This window comes from Osmerus mordax, chromosome 6 (assembly GCF_038355195.1).
Source record: "Osmerus mordax isolate fOsmMor3 chromosome 6, fOsmMor3.pri, whole genome shotgun sequence".
NCBI lineage: Eukaryota > Metazoa > Chordata > Actinopteri > Osmeriformes > Osmeridae > Osmerus > Osmerus mordax.
In genome coordinates this window covers 8,465,631-8,482,876 of record NC_090055.1, presented here as the reverse complement: position 1 = coordinate 8,482,876, position 17,246 = coordinate 8,465,631, and the positions used below count along the sequence as shown (strand labels likewise).

Below are 17,246 nucleotides of genomic sequence, written 5' to 3'. Positions count from 1 at the left end.
TTTGTTTGAAAAAGTAAGGAAGTACGTTAATCACGAGATACAATTAATAGCCAACTGATGGGTTGTTTCATGGTCAGACAAAACAAAATAATGCTCGATGTAATCAATTACCGGTGGGCCTTATCGAGCAGAGAACGCACACGTCTGCTCTCTGGAGTGATATAAGTAGCTAATTTATGGATAAATAGAAGAAAATGACAGATTACGCAGAAGAACAGCGAAACGAGCTGGAAGCTATTGAGTCAATTTATCCGGATTCGTTTACAGGTCTGTTTTTCGTCTTTGGGCGCTGAATAGTGAGTGTGTCGGCTGCTGGTTAGCAGGCTAGCATAGCTCGTAACGTTTACGAGTTGTCACATGCAATCAAGAAGTGCTAGCTTCAAACCATATGTAGCTGTCTAACTGGGTAGTCAGCTAAAGAAGCTAGTTATGAAACCTATAACTCATTGTGTTGCCCGATTATGAATGTTAACTGTGGTTTGTCTGCCCTGCTGCAGTGCTATCAGAGATACCCACGAGTTTCACCATCACGGTGACGTCAGATGCAGGGAAAAACGATGAGAGTAAGTAAACTCGGTGTCTGGCATGCAAGACAGTATTTTTTATAGCATGTTTTGCAGGCCTGGCGGTTATGTATTGGTTCTAGAACGTGATATGACTAGACGTTTTTCCCTCCCTCCTTTTCCTACCCCAGCGGTAGAAGTGACCCTGAAGTTTACCTATGTTGAGAAGTACCCAGACGAGGCTCCTCTGTGGGAGATCTTCTCGCAGGAGAACCTGGAGGACTCAGACACAGAGGAGATCCTGTCCTTCCTACATCAGCAGGTCTGTTTAGCTGTCAAGCTGATTCTGTCTGCCAGCCTGTCTCTTCTATCAAGCCGTTTCTGTCTGGCCTTACTGCTGCAGACGGAAGTCTCTTTTTCTGGCACTGTCATCGCGACTCCCAGACTGACCACCCCTCCCTTCTGACGGCCATGTTGTAGGCAGAGGAGAACCTCGGCATGGTGATGATCTTCACCCTGGTGAACGCTGTCCAGGAGAAGCTCAACGAAATCGTCGACCAGATAAAGAACAGACGAGAAGAAGAGCAGTCACGGAAGGATGCGGAGGCGGAGGAGGCTGAGAAGGTTGAAATAACAACTGTTTCAAATTGTATTAGATGAACACACTAAGCTGTTTTGGCTTTCACTTAGAACGATGCATGGTGTTTTATAATAACACACAATCAAACACTGTCACATCATGACACAACTAACCAACAATGAAACTTTCATTCTATTCTAGTAGCTGTAATAACCATTGTTGTGTGTGTGTGTGTGTGTGTGTGTGCGCCCCTGTATGTGTGGTGGACAGGTGGCCTTCCAAGGCACGGTGGTCACCATCGAGAACTTTCTGGCATGGAAAGCCAGGTTTGAGCTGGAGATGAACGAGCTCAAGAAGAAACGTCAGAAGGAAGAGGAACAGATAGGGAAGATAAAACTCACAGGTGCGTGTCTGACCCGGTTCCACCTGCAGATGCAGAGCTGTCATTCTGTCTCCGTGAGCTCATCACTGTCAGAACGACAAACTGACCCGGCATCCAACTGACCTGTCGGTTTTCTTCTGTTTTCCTTCCTCCTCCAGGGAAAAAGCTCTTTGAGACAGACCACAATCTTGACACATCGGACATACAGTTCCTTGAAGATTGTAAGGATGTTAATACTGTGTGTGTGACTGTGTGTGAGTGTTGTGTTACTGTAGTATAACTGTGCTCCTGTATCTTTTCAGCTGGGAACAACGTGGAGGTGGATGAGTCACTCTTCCAAGACATCGATGATCTGGATCTGGATGAGGACGACCCTGACTTTAACCCCTTGGAACTCGGCAGTGATGAAGACTAAACCAGGAAGCAACTGAAAAGTGTGACCCTGCCCCCCTAGACCTTCCCATGTTTTCTTTCCCCCCAACATGAACTTTTAACAATGGTTGGCCGCACATCTTCACTAATTCAGTTCAAAGGGCATTCATATAGCTCTTTATTATAGTTTCAATCGTGATGTCATTAAATCCAACAAATTTGTGTTCACCTTGGTCCTCTTTGTGCTGTGTTGCAATGATAGACCAGATTCCATCACCATACAGTTGTAGAAACTCTGGTTGGTCCATAGAGGGCAGCAGAGAATCAGCAATAATAATTGCAATGCGTATTGAATGGGTATTGTGATGGCTACACCAACTGGATTTATAGGTGATTCGTTTTTTTATCATTATTTTATATTCATTACAATAATATACAAAATATATACAGAGACAATGCAAGTGCATTGAGGAGTGAAAGTAAAGAAAGTGTACGTATCCCAAATACCATTTAGTAATTATTACAAAGCTCTGCATATTGTGAATATAAAATGCATATTGGGAACTTAAAATCTGTAAAGCAATTTTAATACAAGACAGATATATAGATAAATAATTTGTAGACTTAGGAGTAAAGATGTCTGGTCTCATTATACAGCTTTGTGTCCAACAGTGATGACATCACATGGTCCTGTTATCATGAATGTCCCACTTAAAGGAGAGAGGCCAGTCCTTCATCTTCTCCTGGTATACACGGTTAAACTTCTCATTCTGGGCTACTGTGAAGTTGTTCTTCCAGTCTCCGATGGTACCTAGAACACACAGAAGATGAAAGAGCAAGTTGAGGATTGGGCCTTTGTTAAGTATGCTTCTATGATGATCCATAGGCTACAGTTATCGATGATAAGTTAGACTAGCATGCTCACTAGGCTGAGTCTGATGCCTACACGACACCCTCAGCAGACAACCTTTGACCTGTAGCAATACCTTTCCTCATGAAGGTACCCTCCCTGTGGTCAAGTAGGCTAGCAGACACACACTTGTAGTTGGCCTGGGGATTCTGCTTCATGGTGCTGAAGGTGCTGTTCTGCACCACCCTGCCCACCTGCTCCTCCGTCAGGTCCTGCTCCAGGAACACACACATCTGTCGCACAACCGACCTCAGGTCCTACACACACACACACACACACGGAGGTTAGCTGTATGCAGACTGTATAAAGCTGTGCTGCACTGTCCTGGTTAGCTATATGCATACAAAGCAGCCGCAGGGTTCTGTTTTAGGGTTATCTAGGGTAGAGGTTAGTAGCTGCAGTACCTGGACCATGTCTTCATACTTGAGGAACAGGAAGTTCATCTCTGCTCTGTGAGAGTACCATGTCTGGATGTGCTCGAACCAGCAGTTCCCATACACTGCATACATTAGATACACAGAAACAAATCAGCAGTTGCCAAATCATCCACAAGTTAAGACAAGGAAATGCACAGCAGTAGCAAACGGGACGGCACATTGTCACAAATCAAACATATCATGTAAATCCCATTGGCCTTACCATTACCCTCCATGAAATTCTCAAAGAACTCAGTAAAGTTCTTTGGCGTCTGTAGCATAGTGGCATACTTGTGGAAGTGGTAATAGGAGACCAGAACATCCTTAGGGTTTCTGGCCACATAGATCACCTGCAGGAGGCCCGGCAGGGAGAGGCTGTCAGCACAGCAGACCCAAGAGCTTACAAAAGCATGCATCAACATTAAGGCCTAGGGTAGACTTAGTGACGCTCAAACAAGATTTTCCTCCCTACGCCTGCAGGTTTAATGGCATGACTAGCATGTACACAATGACATAAAGGGGAGCATCTACCTTAGAAACACTGCAGAAATACTGGATTACTGCAGTGTTAAAAAAATATATCTATGCCCCCATTTTTCTGGTGCATGAAGTCAGGTGGAAGTAAAAAAAAAAGAAAATGCAGTAATACTGAAATCGTGTTTCAATGGTATTTACAACTGTGAATAATAATTAGTATTCTCTTTGGATAAATCATTAAATCCTATTTAAGGGAGCAATATTCTACTCTTAAAGCCCAGTGTTCTGAGTATTATGATACTCCTCACTCAGATGTGACCAGTTCTGCTCCAATACATGACAGACCTTGCCCCTCTTCTGTCTCAGCCCTAGAGGCATGAACCGGTACTGCAGGTGGGAGACTTGCAGCCTGGGGGAGGGGGCGCAGACAAACGTCTTCTCGCTGCCCATCAGCTCGATCCAGGGGACGCTGTCAGAGTTGAGCTGGCCAGTGGTTGCCGTGACATCGCCCTTGGAGTGGATGAGGAGGAGAATCTGCTGCATCCAGATTGTCCCTGGTGATCAGAGCAGAGGTTATCCAGGGATCAGCTTTCCCAGTCTAGCTGAACATCAACAGGAAGGGGCCCTTTTCCTGTGCTGTTTCATCTAAACTCTCTCTACTCTCCAGTCTTTTCAAAACAGATTTGACCGACTGGGAGTCCCAGCATCACCATGTCCAAACCTGACTGTTTACAGATGAGATCTCTGTCGCACAGATAGATGACCTAGCAAAGATAGTAAAAGAAAAGAAAACAGGACGTTTTACATTCCGCTTATGGAGTGAAGCTGGCAGTGTTTACCTTTGGTTTAGTCGAGCGCTGGATCCAGACAAACAGCTCACAGACAAGGAGGTATCTGTAACCAGCGAAGGGACTCATCTTTCACCTCAGATTCCTTTCTGTACCTAACCCTAGCTACACTGAGCTCTTCTCTCCTGTTCAGTTTTCCTCTCTAACTTCATCACTGTCCATTCTTTCAAAAAAATACAAAAAACTGTGAGTTTGCTGATTGGGAGTAGACTAACATTTTGCTCCACATTTGGGCTTTAGTCTTAAATTACATTTCAGTTGGCTGCCCTTGTATCTTACATTTCAGTGGGCTAAACTTATACTGCATGACGGTGGGCTGCAAGATAACAGGCAAGCCTTATAGGCTTCAAGATTGGTCAGGTCTCACAAGATCTTCACCTCACCTGACTTGGGATATGTGATGGCAAATACGTCAGAGTCTCGGATCTCCCAGTTCTGGATCCGGTCCACTTCCTCTGGAGAGTGGATCCCCGTGATCAGGTTGAAGTTTCTGTGTGGCACTAGCTTGTTCTCCGAGTCCTTGGGGTCTGTCTGTTGTGTGGGATCTTACAAGTTTAGACAAAGACAGTGAATGTACAAAACATTTGGCATGTGCACAGAATTGATTTGCTAGATACCAGTTGCTTCAATCTGTTTTCATCATGTAGCAGCATTTGTTCTTTTTTTGATAAATAAGAGGCAAGAGGGAACTGTTTTTTTCAGCATGCTGCATTTGTTGTCATAATCACCACCCACATATTATTTTTAGTTCGTTATAGAGGCGTATTGCCATTGAGATAAATCATGACAGAACACAGGCTTTCAACACAGACAAAACACTAGAACATTGAGTTAACTCCTCATGTTAAAGAGAATAGTCAGTGTAACATATTAGACAATTCAGTGTGAATTTAAATTGCTTTCCTATAAACAATCCCATTTGTTTAACCCCCGAGAGCGCACAGTGGCTGCGCGCAGCACACTTACCTGCCATTGTCCAGGTGACCTCGGTGTCTTGTCCGTTTGAGTCTGGGCGTCGTTCTAAATCACTGATTTCCTCTGTGCTCCTGTAAGCCAAGTGTCACTTCACGTTGTTGATAAAACTTGCAGAATCAGACAAATAGTGCGCAAAGCAAAGCCAAATGTATTTGTCGGTATTGTTTTGCAAACGGACTTCGGTCACAAATTCAATGTGAAATCGATTGCGTGCCGTTTTAACTGCAAGTGGCCAAACACACCCTTTTTCGTAGGAGGGGATGATTCATGGATCCGTATGCTATATTGATAAGGGGTGCATCCAAAGTTTCCCACCGCCGATTTTTATATTTGAATGTGGCCAAGTGCAATAATATAAATTTTCCGGGTGACACCATCTACAACGTTAGACTCGGTTAATGGGTCATTCCTTGATGGAACTTTCAATAGTTCTCACTGCTCAAAAGTAACAGAAAAGCTAAAAGCCGATACACCAGGATATGCCTATCTCATTTTAAGTGACGTCAGAGTTGTACGTTCTATCATGGTTTGTTGTACTCTCATGATTAATTTGAAGATCTAGTATTAATTTTGAGCATTTCACTACCCTTTGCACACCCAGTTTTAAAACCTAGAATCGCCTCTGTTTGAAGTCCCCTCAAACAGAGGCGAACAGGACAAAAGAAAGACTCACAAAGAAATAATTAAAAAACACAATTTATTCCTTAATATAAAAATCAACTGATGTTAAAAGACAGACAGAATGAAAATAAATCCCCATAGTTAGAAGAGACACCAGCTTCAAGGTATCCTTTCTGCACGCAAGGTTCTGGAGTTTAAGATGCGGGTCTGAAAAACGAAACACACCAGTGTAATGCATTAGCCGATTACATATTCTAAATGCTTTCAGCTTCGCTAACCTGGTATAACCAGGTTTGTCAGCTGAGCTCACCTGCTGCTCCTCAGGAGAAAGCACGCCCTCTGCAGCCACCACCTGGTACTGCTGGTGCTTCAGGTTGCCAGGGAACTTCCTGAGGCGTCTGACAGCGGTAAGGGCGGAGCCGGCGTCTCTGGTCAGCAGCTTCCTCACGTCGCCGGGGGAACAGCCTGGGTCCAGTAGCAGCACACACAGAGTACCGTTCCTCCTCTGCTCCAGGCCCACAATGGAACGACTGTGGCCTTTTGGACACACACACACAGACACGAACACATGTAAAACACATGTGAGTACACAGACACCTGTGTAATTCTGGGTTCAGCTCGGCTCCCAGAATTGCAGTAGATCCTCAAAGGCCTCTGCCACATCCTTGTTTACAGTACGTTTGTTATAATGTGGTCTTGGTGAGTTTCTTGCCTGTGGAGCATGGTGTTCTGTCTTGTACGACTCCTACCTTGGTGCTGCAGGTAGATGGGGGGCTGGGGGGTCTTCACCACCCGGGGGGGAAGCCTGGAACCCCCCCTGGTGGGGCTGGAGAAGTACTGCTTGACCCAGTCAAACAGCCTGGGGTGTGTGTTCCCGGGGCCGCTGGGCTGGTGGAAGTCTATGATGCGGGCTCTGTGAGAACAGGACAGACAGTAGAGAACATGGCCAACTTAGGAGTGTCGCATCCATGAGGAACACAGTAGGTAGACTGGGTAGACAGGTGACCCCCAGGATAGGCTCGTTTCTAACCCCACTCTCAGGACGGACAAGGTTCTAACCTGACACCCAGTGACGTAAGCAGAGAGTAGATCTCTGTGGCTCCGATCCAGGCCCGTGTGCCTTGCAGACGCTCGTTGAAGTGCGACGCCCCCTGTGGGTCTAGCCCCTCCCTCCACGCCGCCTCGATCATACGCTGCACCCTGGGGATGCTGGGATTTGACCCGTCTAGCGGACGAGGAGGAAGAAATATGTCAGGATGAGAGGGGTTTGTTTACCTTAGTAAAAGACAGGATATATATATATATATACATATACACTATATTGCCAAAAGTATTCGCTCGTCTGCCTTCACACACATATGAACGTGAGTGACATCCCATTCTTAAACCATAGGATTTCATATGTCAGCCCACCCTATGCAGCTATAACAGCTTCAACTCTTCCAGGAAGGCTTTCCACAATTGTGGGAACTTCATTTGCGAGGTGCATTTGTGAGGTCAGACAGATGTTGGACGAGAAGGCCTGGCTCACAGTCTCCGCTCTAATTCATCCCAAAGGTATTCTATTGGGTTGAGGTCAGGACTCTGTGCAGGCCAAGTTCTTCCACACTAAACTCGCTCATCCATGTCTTTATGGCCCTTGCTTTGTGCACCTGAATACAATGATTTGGATAGCTGAGTGAATACTTTTGGCAATATAGTGTATATGTGTGTGTATCCAGCCGTGTGTGTGTGTGTGAGAGAGTGTGCTTATAGGAGTGTTTGTCTGCACCTGAGATACGGGTGGCATAAGGCTCTGCTCTATTCAGACAAGACAGAAGCATCTGGAAGTTCCTGTAGCCACACCCCCAGCCCCTGTCCCCCTCCGAGGAGCAGAAGTGGTCAGTGTCGGCACACAGCCACACCTGGACGCAGTCCCCGGCCTCCCTCTGGTACCACGCGTACAAGGCCCCCAGCAGACCTGACACAGACAAACACACAAAGGTTCGAATCCCTCGTTCAACACTGTAAGAAGACACTTGGGTTGGCTGGATGAGTGTTGCTGGTCTTTACGTGGCCATTGGTGTCATTGTGCCCATGGGCAAAGCACTAATCTCACCCCCCCCCTCCCATTATGCTACACTGAGGATAGCTGACATGGCTAATAATGTTGTTGTTCTGGAAGTCACGAAACGGCATCCTTAAATGATCCCTGACTTCCTCTCTGGTCTGAGAAGAATAACTGACCATGTCCCCCCTGGGAGTCTCGTGTAGAGTAAGAACACACACATGGTAAAACTAATAATCAACGTGGATGAGTTTCCTCCGAACACATGTTTCTCTCAAATCTTTCTCAACTGAAATATTTTGTGTTTGTGGGACATTATTGGACAGCGTGTGCTCAACACAGTCAGGCCTCAGGGACTGCTAGTGTGGTTGAACTCTCAGTACACGCAGCCAGAACAGATCACCGTGATGTTTGTGCAATCAATGTTCTTTGGAAATGGTCAAGTGACTTTCATCCAACCCTGCCTCCCCCCCAGATTAATCACTCCTACTGACACCCTTCCACAGACATACATATACACACACACACAGACCCGGTGTTCGGGTCCGTCCGTCATCGAGTCCTGAGGACAGAGACTCCATCATCTGTGCTTTTTTCGAGTGGAACTCAGCGGGGACCATCTGACCCCGAGACACAGCTCTCTCCAGATTCTTCTCCATCTGCCTGCGGTAACCTCCACCGCCGTCCAGCCCAAACTGCTTCTGCATACACACACACGCACACACACACACACACAGAGGTTATAGAGAGAGTCCAACCTCAAAGTGAGGAAAATGTATGAACATGCTAATTACTTATAGGACCATAAGTAACCTCCCCCCTACACACACCCAAACATACATATGTACACAGAGAAAACCTACACCTACAGGTATAGTAGACAGTATTACAGGACGATAATATCGGTAGTAATAACCTGCAGCTTCTTGAAGTCGTCTGCCTCCTGATTGGCCAGCTGCTGGCTCCTCTGCTCCTCCTCTTCCTGGAGCCTTCGGGCCAGCCTTAGGTCTGCAACCATCAGGACACCTTAACTAACCCTAACATGATCTAACATGAACTAACTCTACCCTAAATCTAATTAACCCTAACCATAACTAATAGGGGTGGGAATCTTTTGGTACCTCACGATTCTAATCGATCCTTGGGGTCACAATTCGATTAAAAATCGATTCACGATTTTTTTGATTTGTGAATCAATGTGAATCGCTAGAAGACTGAATCGCGATTCATACAGTCAGGTCCATAAATATTTGGACATCGACACAATTTTCATCATTTTGGCTCTGTATACCACCACAATGGATTTGAAATGAAACAATCAAGATGTGCTTTAAGTGCAGACTTTCAGCTTTAATTTCAGGGTATTTACATCCAAATCAGGTGAACGGTGTAGGAATTACAACACATTTTATATGTGGCCCCCCCCTTTTTAAGGGACCAAAAATAATTGGACAAACTAACATAATCATAAATCTAATTGTCACTTTTAATACTTGGTTGCAAATCCTTTGCAGTCAATGACAGCCTGAAGTCTGGAACCCATAGACATCACCAGACGCTGGGTTTCGTCCCTGGTGATGCTCTGCCAGGCCTCTACTGTCTTCAGTTCCTGCTTGTTCTTGGGGCATTTTCCCTTCAGTTTTGTCTTTAGCAAGTGAAATGCATGCTCAATTGGATTTAGGTCAGGTGATTGACTTGGCCACTTCTTTGCCTTAAAAAACTCTTTGGTTGCTTTCGCAGTATGCTTCGGGTCATTGTCCATCTGCACTGTGAAGCGCCGTCCTATGAGTTCTGAAGCATTTGGCTGAATCTGAGCAGATAATATTGCCCGAAACACTTCAGAATTCATCCTACTGCTTTTGTCAGCAGTCACATCATCGATAAATACAAGGGAACCAGTTCCATTGGCAGCCATACATGCCCACGCCATAACACTACCTCCACCATGCTTCACTGATGAGGTGGTATGCTTTGGATCATGAGCAGTTCCTTCCCTTCTCCATACTCTTCTCTTCCCATCATTCTGGTACAAGTTGATCTTGGTGTCATCTGTCCATAGGATGTTGTTCCAGAACTGTACAGGCTCTTTTAGATGTTTTTTGGCAAACTCTAATCTGGTCTTCCTGTTTTTGAGACTCACCAATGGTTTACATCTTGTGGTGAACCCTCTGTATTTACTCTGGTGAAGTCTTCTCTTAATTGTTGACTTTGACACAGATACGCCTACCTCCTGGAGAGTGTTCTTGATCTGGCCAACTGTTGTGAAGGGGTTTTTCTTCACCAGGGAAAGAATTCTTCTGTCATCCACCACAGTTGTTTTCCGTGGTCTTCCGGGTCTTTTGGTGTTGCTGAGCTCACCAGTGCATTCTTTCTTTTTAAGAATGTACCAAACAGTTTATTTGGCCACACCTAATGTTTTTGCTATCTCTGATAGGTTTGTTTTGATTTTTCAGCCTAATGATAGCTTGCTTCACTGATGGTGACAGCTCTTTGGACTTCATATTGAGAGTTGACAGCAACAGATTCCAAACACAAATACCATACTTGAAATGAACTCTAGACCTTTTATCTGCTCCTTGTCAATGAAATAACGAACTCCCTTTATGAGGGAATAACATACACCTGGCCATGGAACAGCTGAGCAGCCAATTGTCCAATTACTTTTGGTCCCTTAAAAAGGGGGGGGCCACATATCAAATGTGTTGTAATTCCTACACCGTACACCTGATTTGGATGTAAATACCCTGAAATTAAAAGCTGAAAGTCTGCACTTAAAGCACATCTTGATTGTTTCATTTCAAATCCATTGTGGTGGTATACAGAGCCAAAATGATGAAAATTGTGTCAATGTCCAAATATTTATGGACCTGACTGTATGTGAATCAATTACATTACATTACATTTACATTTAGTCATTTAGCAGACGCTCTTATCCAGAGCGACTTACAGTAAGTACAGGGACATTCCCCCCGAAGCAAGTAGGGTGAAGTGCCTTGCCCAAGGACACAACGTCATTTTTCACGGCCGGGGAAACGAACCGGCAACCTTCAGATTACTAGCCCGACTCCCTCACCGCTCAGCCACCTGACTCCCCCCCCCCAATCCCTAATAACTAAGCTGCTATCTCCGCCTGGATGACCAAGCACAACCTCCAGCTGAACCTAGCCAAAACAGAACTCCTCGTCATCCCGGCCAAACCCTCCATCTCCCACGATCTCTCAATCACCCTGGGATCGGCGACGGTGACCCCTTCATCCTCTGCCAGGAACCTCGGGGTGACCATGGATGACGAGGTCTCCCTCACAGCCAACATTGCTGCGGTCTCCCTGTCATGTAGATTCACCCTCTACAACATCCGGAAGATCAGGAGATACCTGTCTGAGGATTTCACCCAGCTGCTAGTCCAAGCACTTGTTGAGACACTTGTTGCTCTTGTTGGTTTGTTGTAACTGTCTTAAAATAATAATTATTAAATTATTGCTGTGAAATATATTATTGTTGCTTGCTTTTTCCACAGGTACACTCTTGCACTTTTGAGGTTCTTGATGTTTAAATGTAACTTCTCTAACTACATGCTCTTATTGGTCTTCCCTTTGGGACTTATTTGGTTTCACAATGTATGCTTCATGTTTGGCTACCCGCAATGTTTGGGGCTATCTCGTTGTTATGATCAGTGACCTATGCACTTTTGTAAAACTCTCTCTTGGAAGTCGCTTTGGATAAAAGCGTCTGCTAAATGCATAAATGGAAATGGAAAGGTGTGTGTACCTGTAGAGGTGTCTATGGCTGTGTCAGCGTTGTACTCCAGGTGCAGATCCACATGCTCCTGTAGTGAGGAGCTGTCCTCACACACCAGAGAACACAGAGGACACTCCAGCCGGCCTCCACCTGGACGCGGGCCCAAACACACAGAGGTTCATCGTGAATACATTTGCCCTCCCCTGGGGAAGCATGGAGACACAATATGACGTGATTGCGCAAGCTTCGTCGGCAGTGCACGCACGTCCCAACCACCCGTCACTGTGCTCGAACTCAGCACCCCCAATTCCGCAAGCGCGACCACTACCAGCTACGCCAACAAAAAGCTAGCTATTCTGCTGGTGTGGGTGGTCTGTATACTTGAGGAGTGAGTTTGGCCAAGTCATACAGTTGCTCATTAAACAAACAGGAGGAAAGGGATGGAGAGAAAAAGAAGAGGAGGACAGTGAAAAAGTGGAAAAGGAAGAGTAGGATGAACCTCTGTTACTGGATGATGGTGACTCCTTGTCTGGTGATGATGATGAAGACGCCGCTCCCTGGGTGACCACTGCAGGCAGAGACAGTACAGTCATCTTAAGGTTATTCTCCCCCAGACTACGGCCAGTGCATGTCTATGGTATGAGGCCTGCTGTACAGGCTGTACCATCGAGTGCTTGTACTCTACAGGGCTGGTCAACGGTTACAGCACCTTCTGGACTTGGTTCCTGCAGGTGCAACTCCACATGTTCCTGTAGGATGGAGCAGTCACTGCAGACCAGGGAACAAATAGGACATGGAAACTGCTTGCCTAAAAGACAAAACAAACAGGCCCAGATTCATACGGTTGAGGAGGAGACAGACCAAAGCATGTATCCATTTACCAGTTAGGCCTATCAAACGTCAATACGTTCACTCCACCTTTTCTAGGCGAGGCGAGGCGCTTCTGTTTTGCCTTGCTGTGCTCTTCTCTGGTTCCCCCTTCCCCTTCTACCTCACAGTGGCTTGACCATTTGCAGTCAGGATTCTTAGCTAGCAGGATAGGAGTCTTGGCTTGGGGATTGGGAATCTTGGTTAGGGGCTTAGAAGTCTTCGATTGGGGATCAAGAGTCTTGGTTAGGGGTTGTCTCGTCAGACTGCATGGAGTCTGGCTTGAAGCCATTACTGGAGAGACTTCTGGCGTGGGTCTCGTTCCGACAACAGGTGCAGTGCCTATGTTAGCAGAGGTAGTTCCTAGAGACGTGGATGTATGCTCGATGGTGGTGTCATATATGCTAGCTTTAGCTGCAGCAGCCCCTTCACAACGCTCAGACTGACCCTTGGCTTGACGAACCGTTTTGGTGGGACTGTAGTTGGACACGCTGCCGAGTATGTGAGCTGTTTCTGCTGCATCAGCAGATCCTTGGTCTTGACTCTCAGGATGCGCCGTGTTGATGTGGAATTTGAGTTCATCATAAGAGACGCCGGAGAGGCAACAGAAAGGACAGGTAATCTTGTTCTCTATGTGTGTGAGCAGGATATGGGTTCTCATGTCCTCTTCCAAGATAACCTGCTGGCCACAAATTTCACACACCAACATTTCTTCTCTGGGAACACACTGAAGACTGAACTGCGTCGAAGCATATAGCGAATGTTAAACCATGTACGTGCCCGTTGCCTGTTCCTTCGGCAGTAGTTTACAACGATAGGCAATGCCTTTCACTTTTCATTCACAGACAACAAACTAGCTCACACAGCTACATGCCTTGTTAGTGGAATTCCTCGTTTTGTCGTAACCGACATGGACATAGTCCTGTAGTCACAGACGGGTTATCGCTTTAAAGTGGAAATACAAAATTATTACATTCTTATTCTAACTACCTTTAGGGAATTATAAATTACACGTATATTTGCATACGTTAATGCCAAAGTTATACGTAGATCATTATTTAATTTGATATACACTGAATCCGGGTGCCTTGCAAGATTACCCGGTGATCGCAGACGAGTGTGCTTTCAGTGCCAGCTGCCAGCTGACGGATTTGACGTCAGTGGTTGTTGAGGGGGTTACTGGGAAATAAGCGACCGACACAGGGCGCCATATTGCTCTCAGCTGTAGTACAGGGGGAGCTTGTGTCAAAGAAGAATATCTAAACATATACATTTCCCTGAGATTTGTCATCTTAAATGGGTAAGAGTGATGTGATCTGCACACTGTACTTACTTGCTGCTACTCCTACACAACAGGTCATTTGACTGCATGTTGTGATTGCTTGCTTGGCATGAAAAAGCCGGACGGCAATGCAGAGGGGTGTGTTGTGTTGAAAAGGGTTACCTAGGCTAACAGGATAGCTTCTCAGAAAAAAATATCTTTATGGGATTGATTAATTTGCTTGATGTAAACGTTGCTGGATTACCTATCGTAATGTTATTTTATATATTGGTTCTATACAGATTTGTGTTTATACATCAAACAACCGGTCTTTGCAGGCGTGATTAGTCTAAACGTCGTTAGCTAGCTAACTAGCATAAGCTGGCTAAGTTGTGTAGGCTAGCTTGCTACGTCGTAAGCTACTAGATGGCGCTAGCTACGCAAGCTCCCACCAAGCTAGACTAGGCCCTAGCTAGCTAGTAGATGCTAACCGCTGGTAATATCTATGAGCCAGCTCATGTGGTCTGACCGGTTTCCACTGTGTTGACAGCTGTCTCTGTAACTAAAACTATTGTACGTTTCTTCTCTCGTCTCACGGTGGTCTTGATTATATCTGGCTGTCTTTTCTCTTAGACGCCATGGCGAGCCCAGGGAAGGATAACTGTAGGATGAAGAGCTACAAGAACAAAGCCCTTAACCCGCAGGAGATGCGCCGGAGAAGGGAGGAAGAGGGCATTCAGCTCCGCAAACAGAAGCGAGAGGAGCAGGTGGTGTAGCTTGTTGTTTCTACACCTGGTCCTTTCTGACGACTGTGTTATATGCCCACACACTCGTCTAGAGTGCCCTGTGCTATCCTCATATAGCTATACTAACCCAAAATTGGACATCACTTAAGAAGAATATTAAGCAGTATAAGTGACCCAATGAGGGATGTAACCCTGGGTTTGGAGCAGGTTTTATCATAGTCATTGTGATCTTTTGTTTTTTCCTACAGTTATTTAAAAGGAGGAATGTGTGTGTGCCTGCGGGCGAGGAGTCGATGTTGGAATGTCCCATCCAGGATCCAGATGTCAGCTCAACTGTACCAGTCTCAGGTGTAAGTCTGAGCCTATACCTGTCTGACTGTCAACCCCTACGTGTGTCACTGTCAGCCCCTACCGGTCTCTAAACCCCTACCCGTCTCACTCTCAGCCCAAACTGGTCTCACTCTCAGCCCCTACCTGTCTCTCAACCCCTAACTATCTCACTCTAAGCCCATACCTGTCTCACACTCAGCCCCTACCTGTCTCTCTGTCAGCCCCTAATTGGTGTGTGCGCATTGTCATTGTGTCATCTCATTCAGTTGTGTTCTTTGTGTTTGGTGTTTTTACAGGAGGGTGTGATCACCCCAGACATGATTCAGATGATGTTCTCAGAGGATCCAGATCAACAGCTTGTCGCCACGCAAAAATTTAGGAAACTACTGTCAAAAGGTATGCTTCTGTAAGCTTACTAATGATGACCCTGACTCACTGACCACTGAATGCCTTGGTTGATGAATTCATTGATTAATCACGCTCCTGCCTCTGTCCAGAGCCCAACCCTCCCATTGATGAGGTCATAGCCACACCTGGTGTGGTCACCAAGTTTGTGGAGTTTCTGAAGAGGAGTGAGAACTGCACCCTGCAGGTGAGAGGATACAGCTGGTAGAACACAAGAACATTTAGCTGGTAGAACATGAGAACATTTAGCTGGTAGAACACAACATACAGCTCAGGTAGAACACAAGAACATTTAGCTGGTAGAAAATGAGAACATTTAGCTGTTAGAACACAACATACAGCTCAGGTAGAACACAAGAACATTTAGCTGGTAGAATATGAGAACATTTAGCTGGTAGAATACAACATACAGCTGGTAGAACACGAGAACATTTAGCTGGTAGAACACGAGAACATTTAGCTGGTAGAACACAAGAACATTTAGCTGGTAGAACACAAGAACATTTAGCTGGTAGAACACGAGAACATTTAGCTGGTAGAACATGAGAACATTTAGCTGATAAAACAGAACATACAGCTGGTAGAACACGAGAACATTTAGCTGGTAGAACATGAGAACATACAGCTGGTAGAACATGAGAACATACAGCTGGTAGAACATGAGAACATTTAGCTGGTAGAACATGAGAACATACAGCTGGTAGAACATGAGAACATGCAGCTGGTAGAACATGAGAACATTTAGCTGGTAGAACATGAGAACATACAGCTGGTAGAACATGAGAACATACAGCTGGTAGAACATGAGAACATACAGCTCAGGTAGAACACAAGAACATTTAGCTGGTAGAAAATGAGAACATTTAGCTGTTAGAACACAACATACAGCTCAGGTAGAACACAAGAACATTTAGCTGGTAGAATATGAGAACATTTAGCTGGTAGAATACAACATACAGCTGGTAGAACACGAGAACATTTAGCTGGTAGAACACGAGAACATTTAGCTGGTAGAACACGAGAACATTTAGCTGGTAGAACACGAGAACATTTAGCTGGTAGAACACGAGAACATTTAGCTGGTAGAACATGAGAACATTTAGCTGATAAAACACAACATACAGCTGGTAGAACACGAGAACATTTAGCTGGTAGAACATGAGAACATACAGCTGGTAGAACATGAGAACATACAGCTGGTAGAACATGAGAACATTTAGCTGGTAGAACATGAGAACATACAGCTGGTAGAACATGAGAACATGCAGCTGGTAGAACATGAGAACATACAGCTGGTAGAACATGAGAACATACAGCTGGTAGAACATGAGAACATACAGCTGGTAGAACATGAGAACATACAGCTCAGGTAGAACACAAGAACATTTAGCTGGTAGAAAATGAGAACATTTAGCTGTTAGAACACAACATACAGCTCAGGTAGAACACAAGAACATTTAGCTGGTAGAATATGAGAACATTTAGCTGGTAGAATACAACATACAGCTGGTAGAACACGAGAACATTTAGCTGGTAGAACACGAGAACATTTAGCTGGTAGAACACGAGAACATTTAGCTGGTAGAACACGAGAACATTTAGCTGGTAGAACACGAGAACATTTAGCTGGTAGAACACGAGAACATTTAGCTGGTAGAACACGGGAACATTTAGCTGGTAGAACACGAGAACATTTAGCTGGTAGAACACGAGAACATTTAGCTGGTAGAACACGAGAACATTTAGCTGGTAGAACACGAGAACATTT

The 17,246-nt window shown here is 45.3% G+C and overlaps 4 protein-coding genes across 8 annotated transcripts in view; 2 read left to right on the top strand and 2 right to left on the bottom strand.

The window, feature by feature from the left end:
* The first annotated feature begins 89 nt into the window (after positions 1-89).
* Positions 90-2,065, top strand: rwdd1 (RWD domain containing 1). The gene is made up of 7 exons (XM_067237729.1): positions 90-267; positions 498-563; positions 695-825; positions 984-1,127; positions 1,354-1,486; positions 1,624-1,686; positions 1,768-2,065. Exons 1-7 carry the CDS (start codon positions 195-197, stop codon positions 1,878-1,880), a joined length of 723 nt encoding a protein of 240 aa, XP_067093830.1. The 5' UTR covers positions 90-194; the 3' UTR covers positions 1,881-2,065.
* LOC136944117 (amine sulfotransferase-like) lies at positions 1,998-5,673 on the bottom strand. Of its 3 annotated transcripts, XM_067237728.1 has the most exons (8): positions 5,455-5,673; positions 4,872-5,019; positions 4,480-4,534; positions 3,986-4,194; positions 3,387-3,513; positions 3,152-3,246; positions 2,824-3,004; positions 1,998-2,648 (listed from the first exon to the last, which is right to left on the bottom strand). In XM_067237728.1, the coding sequence occupies exons 4-8, from the start codon at positions 4,181-4,183 to the stop codon at positions 2,518-2,520; spliced, it is 732 nt and encodes a 243-aa protein (XP_067093829.1). In that variant the 5' UTR covers positions 4,184-4,194; positions 4,480-4,534; positions 4,872-5,019; positions 5,455-5,673; the 3' UTR covers positions 1,998-2,517. The 3 variants fall into 3 exon arrangements, with proteins under 3 accessions (XP_067093829.1, XP_067093827.1, XP_067093828.1); XM_067237726.1 differs by lacking the exon at positions 4,480-4,534 and having other exon boundaries at positions 4,872-5,033; XM_067237727.1 differs by lacking the exon at positions 4,480-4,534.
* Positions 5,674-6,143: 470 nt separating this feature from the next.
* Positions 6,144-13,560, bottom strand: zufsp (zinc finger containing ubiquitin peptidase 1). 3 transcript variants are annotated; one of them, XM_067238198.1, is made up of 11 exons: positions 12,788-13,560; positions 12,579-12,677; positions 12,369-12,437; positions 11,900-12,019; positions 9,048-9,139; positions 8,664-8,832; positions 7,856-8,044; positions 7,144-7,309; positions 6,834-6,997; positions 6,395-6,621; positions 6,144-6,291 (listed from the first exon to the last, which is right to left on the bottom strand). In XM_067238198.1, exons 1-11 carry the CDS (start codon positions 13,443-13,445, stop codon positions 6,244-6,246), a joined length of 2,001 nt encoding a protein of 666 aa, XP_067094299.1. In that variant the 5' UTR covers positions 13,446-13,560; the 3' UTR covers positions 6,144-6,243. The 3 variants fall into 3 exon arrangements, with proteins under 3 accessions (XP_067094299.1, XP_067094300.1, XP_067094302.1); XM_067238199.1 differs by having other exon boundaries at positions 8,664-8,826; XM_067238201.1 differs by having other exon boundaries at positions 12,378-12,437.
* Positions 13,561-13,926: 366 nt separating this feature from the next.
* Positions 13,927-17,246, top strand: part of kpna5 (karyopherin alpha 5 (importin alpha 6)) — a 73,025-nt gene continuing 69,705 nt past the window's right edge. The window contains exons 1-5 of the mRNA XM_067238036.1: positions 13,927-14,036; positions 14,631-14,764; positions 14,992-15,093; positions 15,370-15,469; positions 15,571-15,665. Coding sequence (XP_067094137.1) covers positions 14,033-14,036; positions 14,631-14,764; positions 14,992-15,093; positions 15,370-15,469; positions 15,571-15,665 — 435 coding nt within the window. The 5' untranslated portion in view covers positions 13,927-14,032. The remainder of the gene's footprint in view (positions 14,037-14,630; positions 14,765-14,991; positions 15,094-15,369; positions 15,470-15,570; positions 15,666-17,246) is intronic.

Coding starts and splice junctions, on each gene's coding strand:
- zufsp (XM_067238198.1), bottom strand. CDS start 13,445: ATGTTGGTGTGTGAAATTTGTGGCCAGCAGGTTATCTTGGAAGAGGAC. Junction 12,020..12,368: donor ACCATCATCCAGTAACAGAG/GTTCATCCTACT, acceptor GCCCGCGTCCAG/GTGGAGGCCGGCTGGAGTGT. Junction 6,292..6,394: donor TTTCTCCTGAGGAGCAGCAG/GTGAGCTCAGCT, acceptor TTCGTTTTTCAG/ACCCGCATCTTAAACTCCAG.
- LOC136944117 (XM_067237726.1), bottom strand. Junction 4,195..4,871: donor CATCACATATCCCAAGTCAG/GTGAGGTGAAGA, acceptor TCTGATCACCAG/GGACAATCTGGATGCAGCAG. Junction 2,649..2,823: donor GGGTACCTTCATGAGGAAAG/GTATTGCTACAG, acceptor TGTGTGTTCTAG/GTACCATCGGAGACTGGAAG.
- rwdd1 (XM_067237729.1), top strand. CDS start 195: ATGACAGATTACGCAGAAGAACAGCGAAACGAGCTGGAAGCTATTGAG. Junction 268..497: donor TTATCCGGATTCGTTTACAG/GTCTGTTTTTCG, acceptor GCCCTGCTGCAG/TGCTATCAGAGATACCCACG. Junction 1,687..1,767: donor CATACAGTTCCTTGAAGATT/GTAAGGATGTTA, acceptor GTATCTTTTCAG/CTGGGAACAACGTGGAGGTG.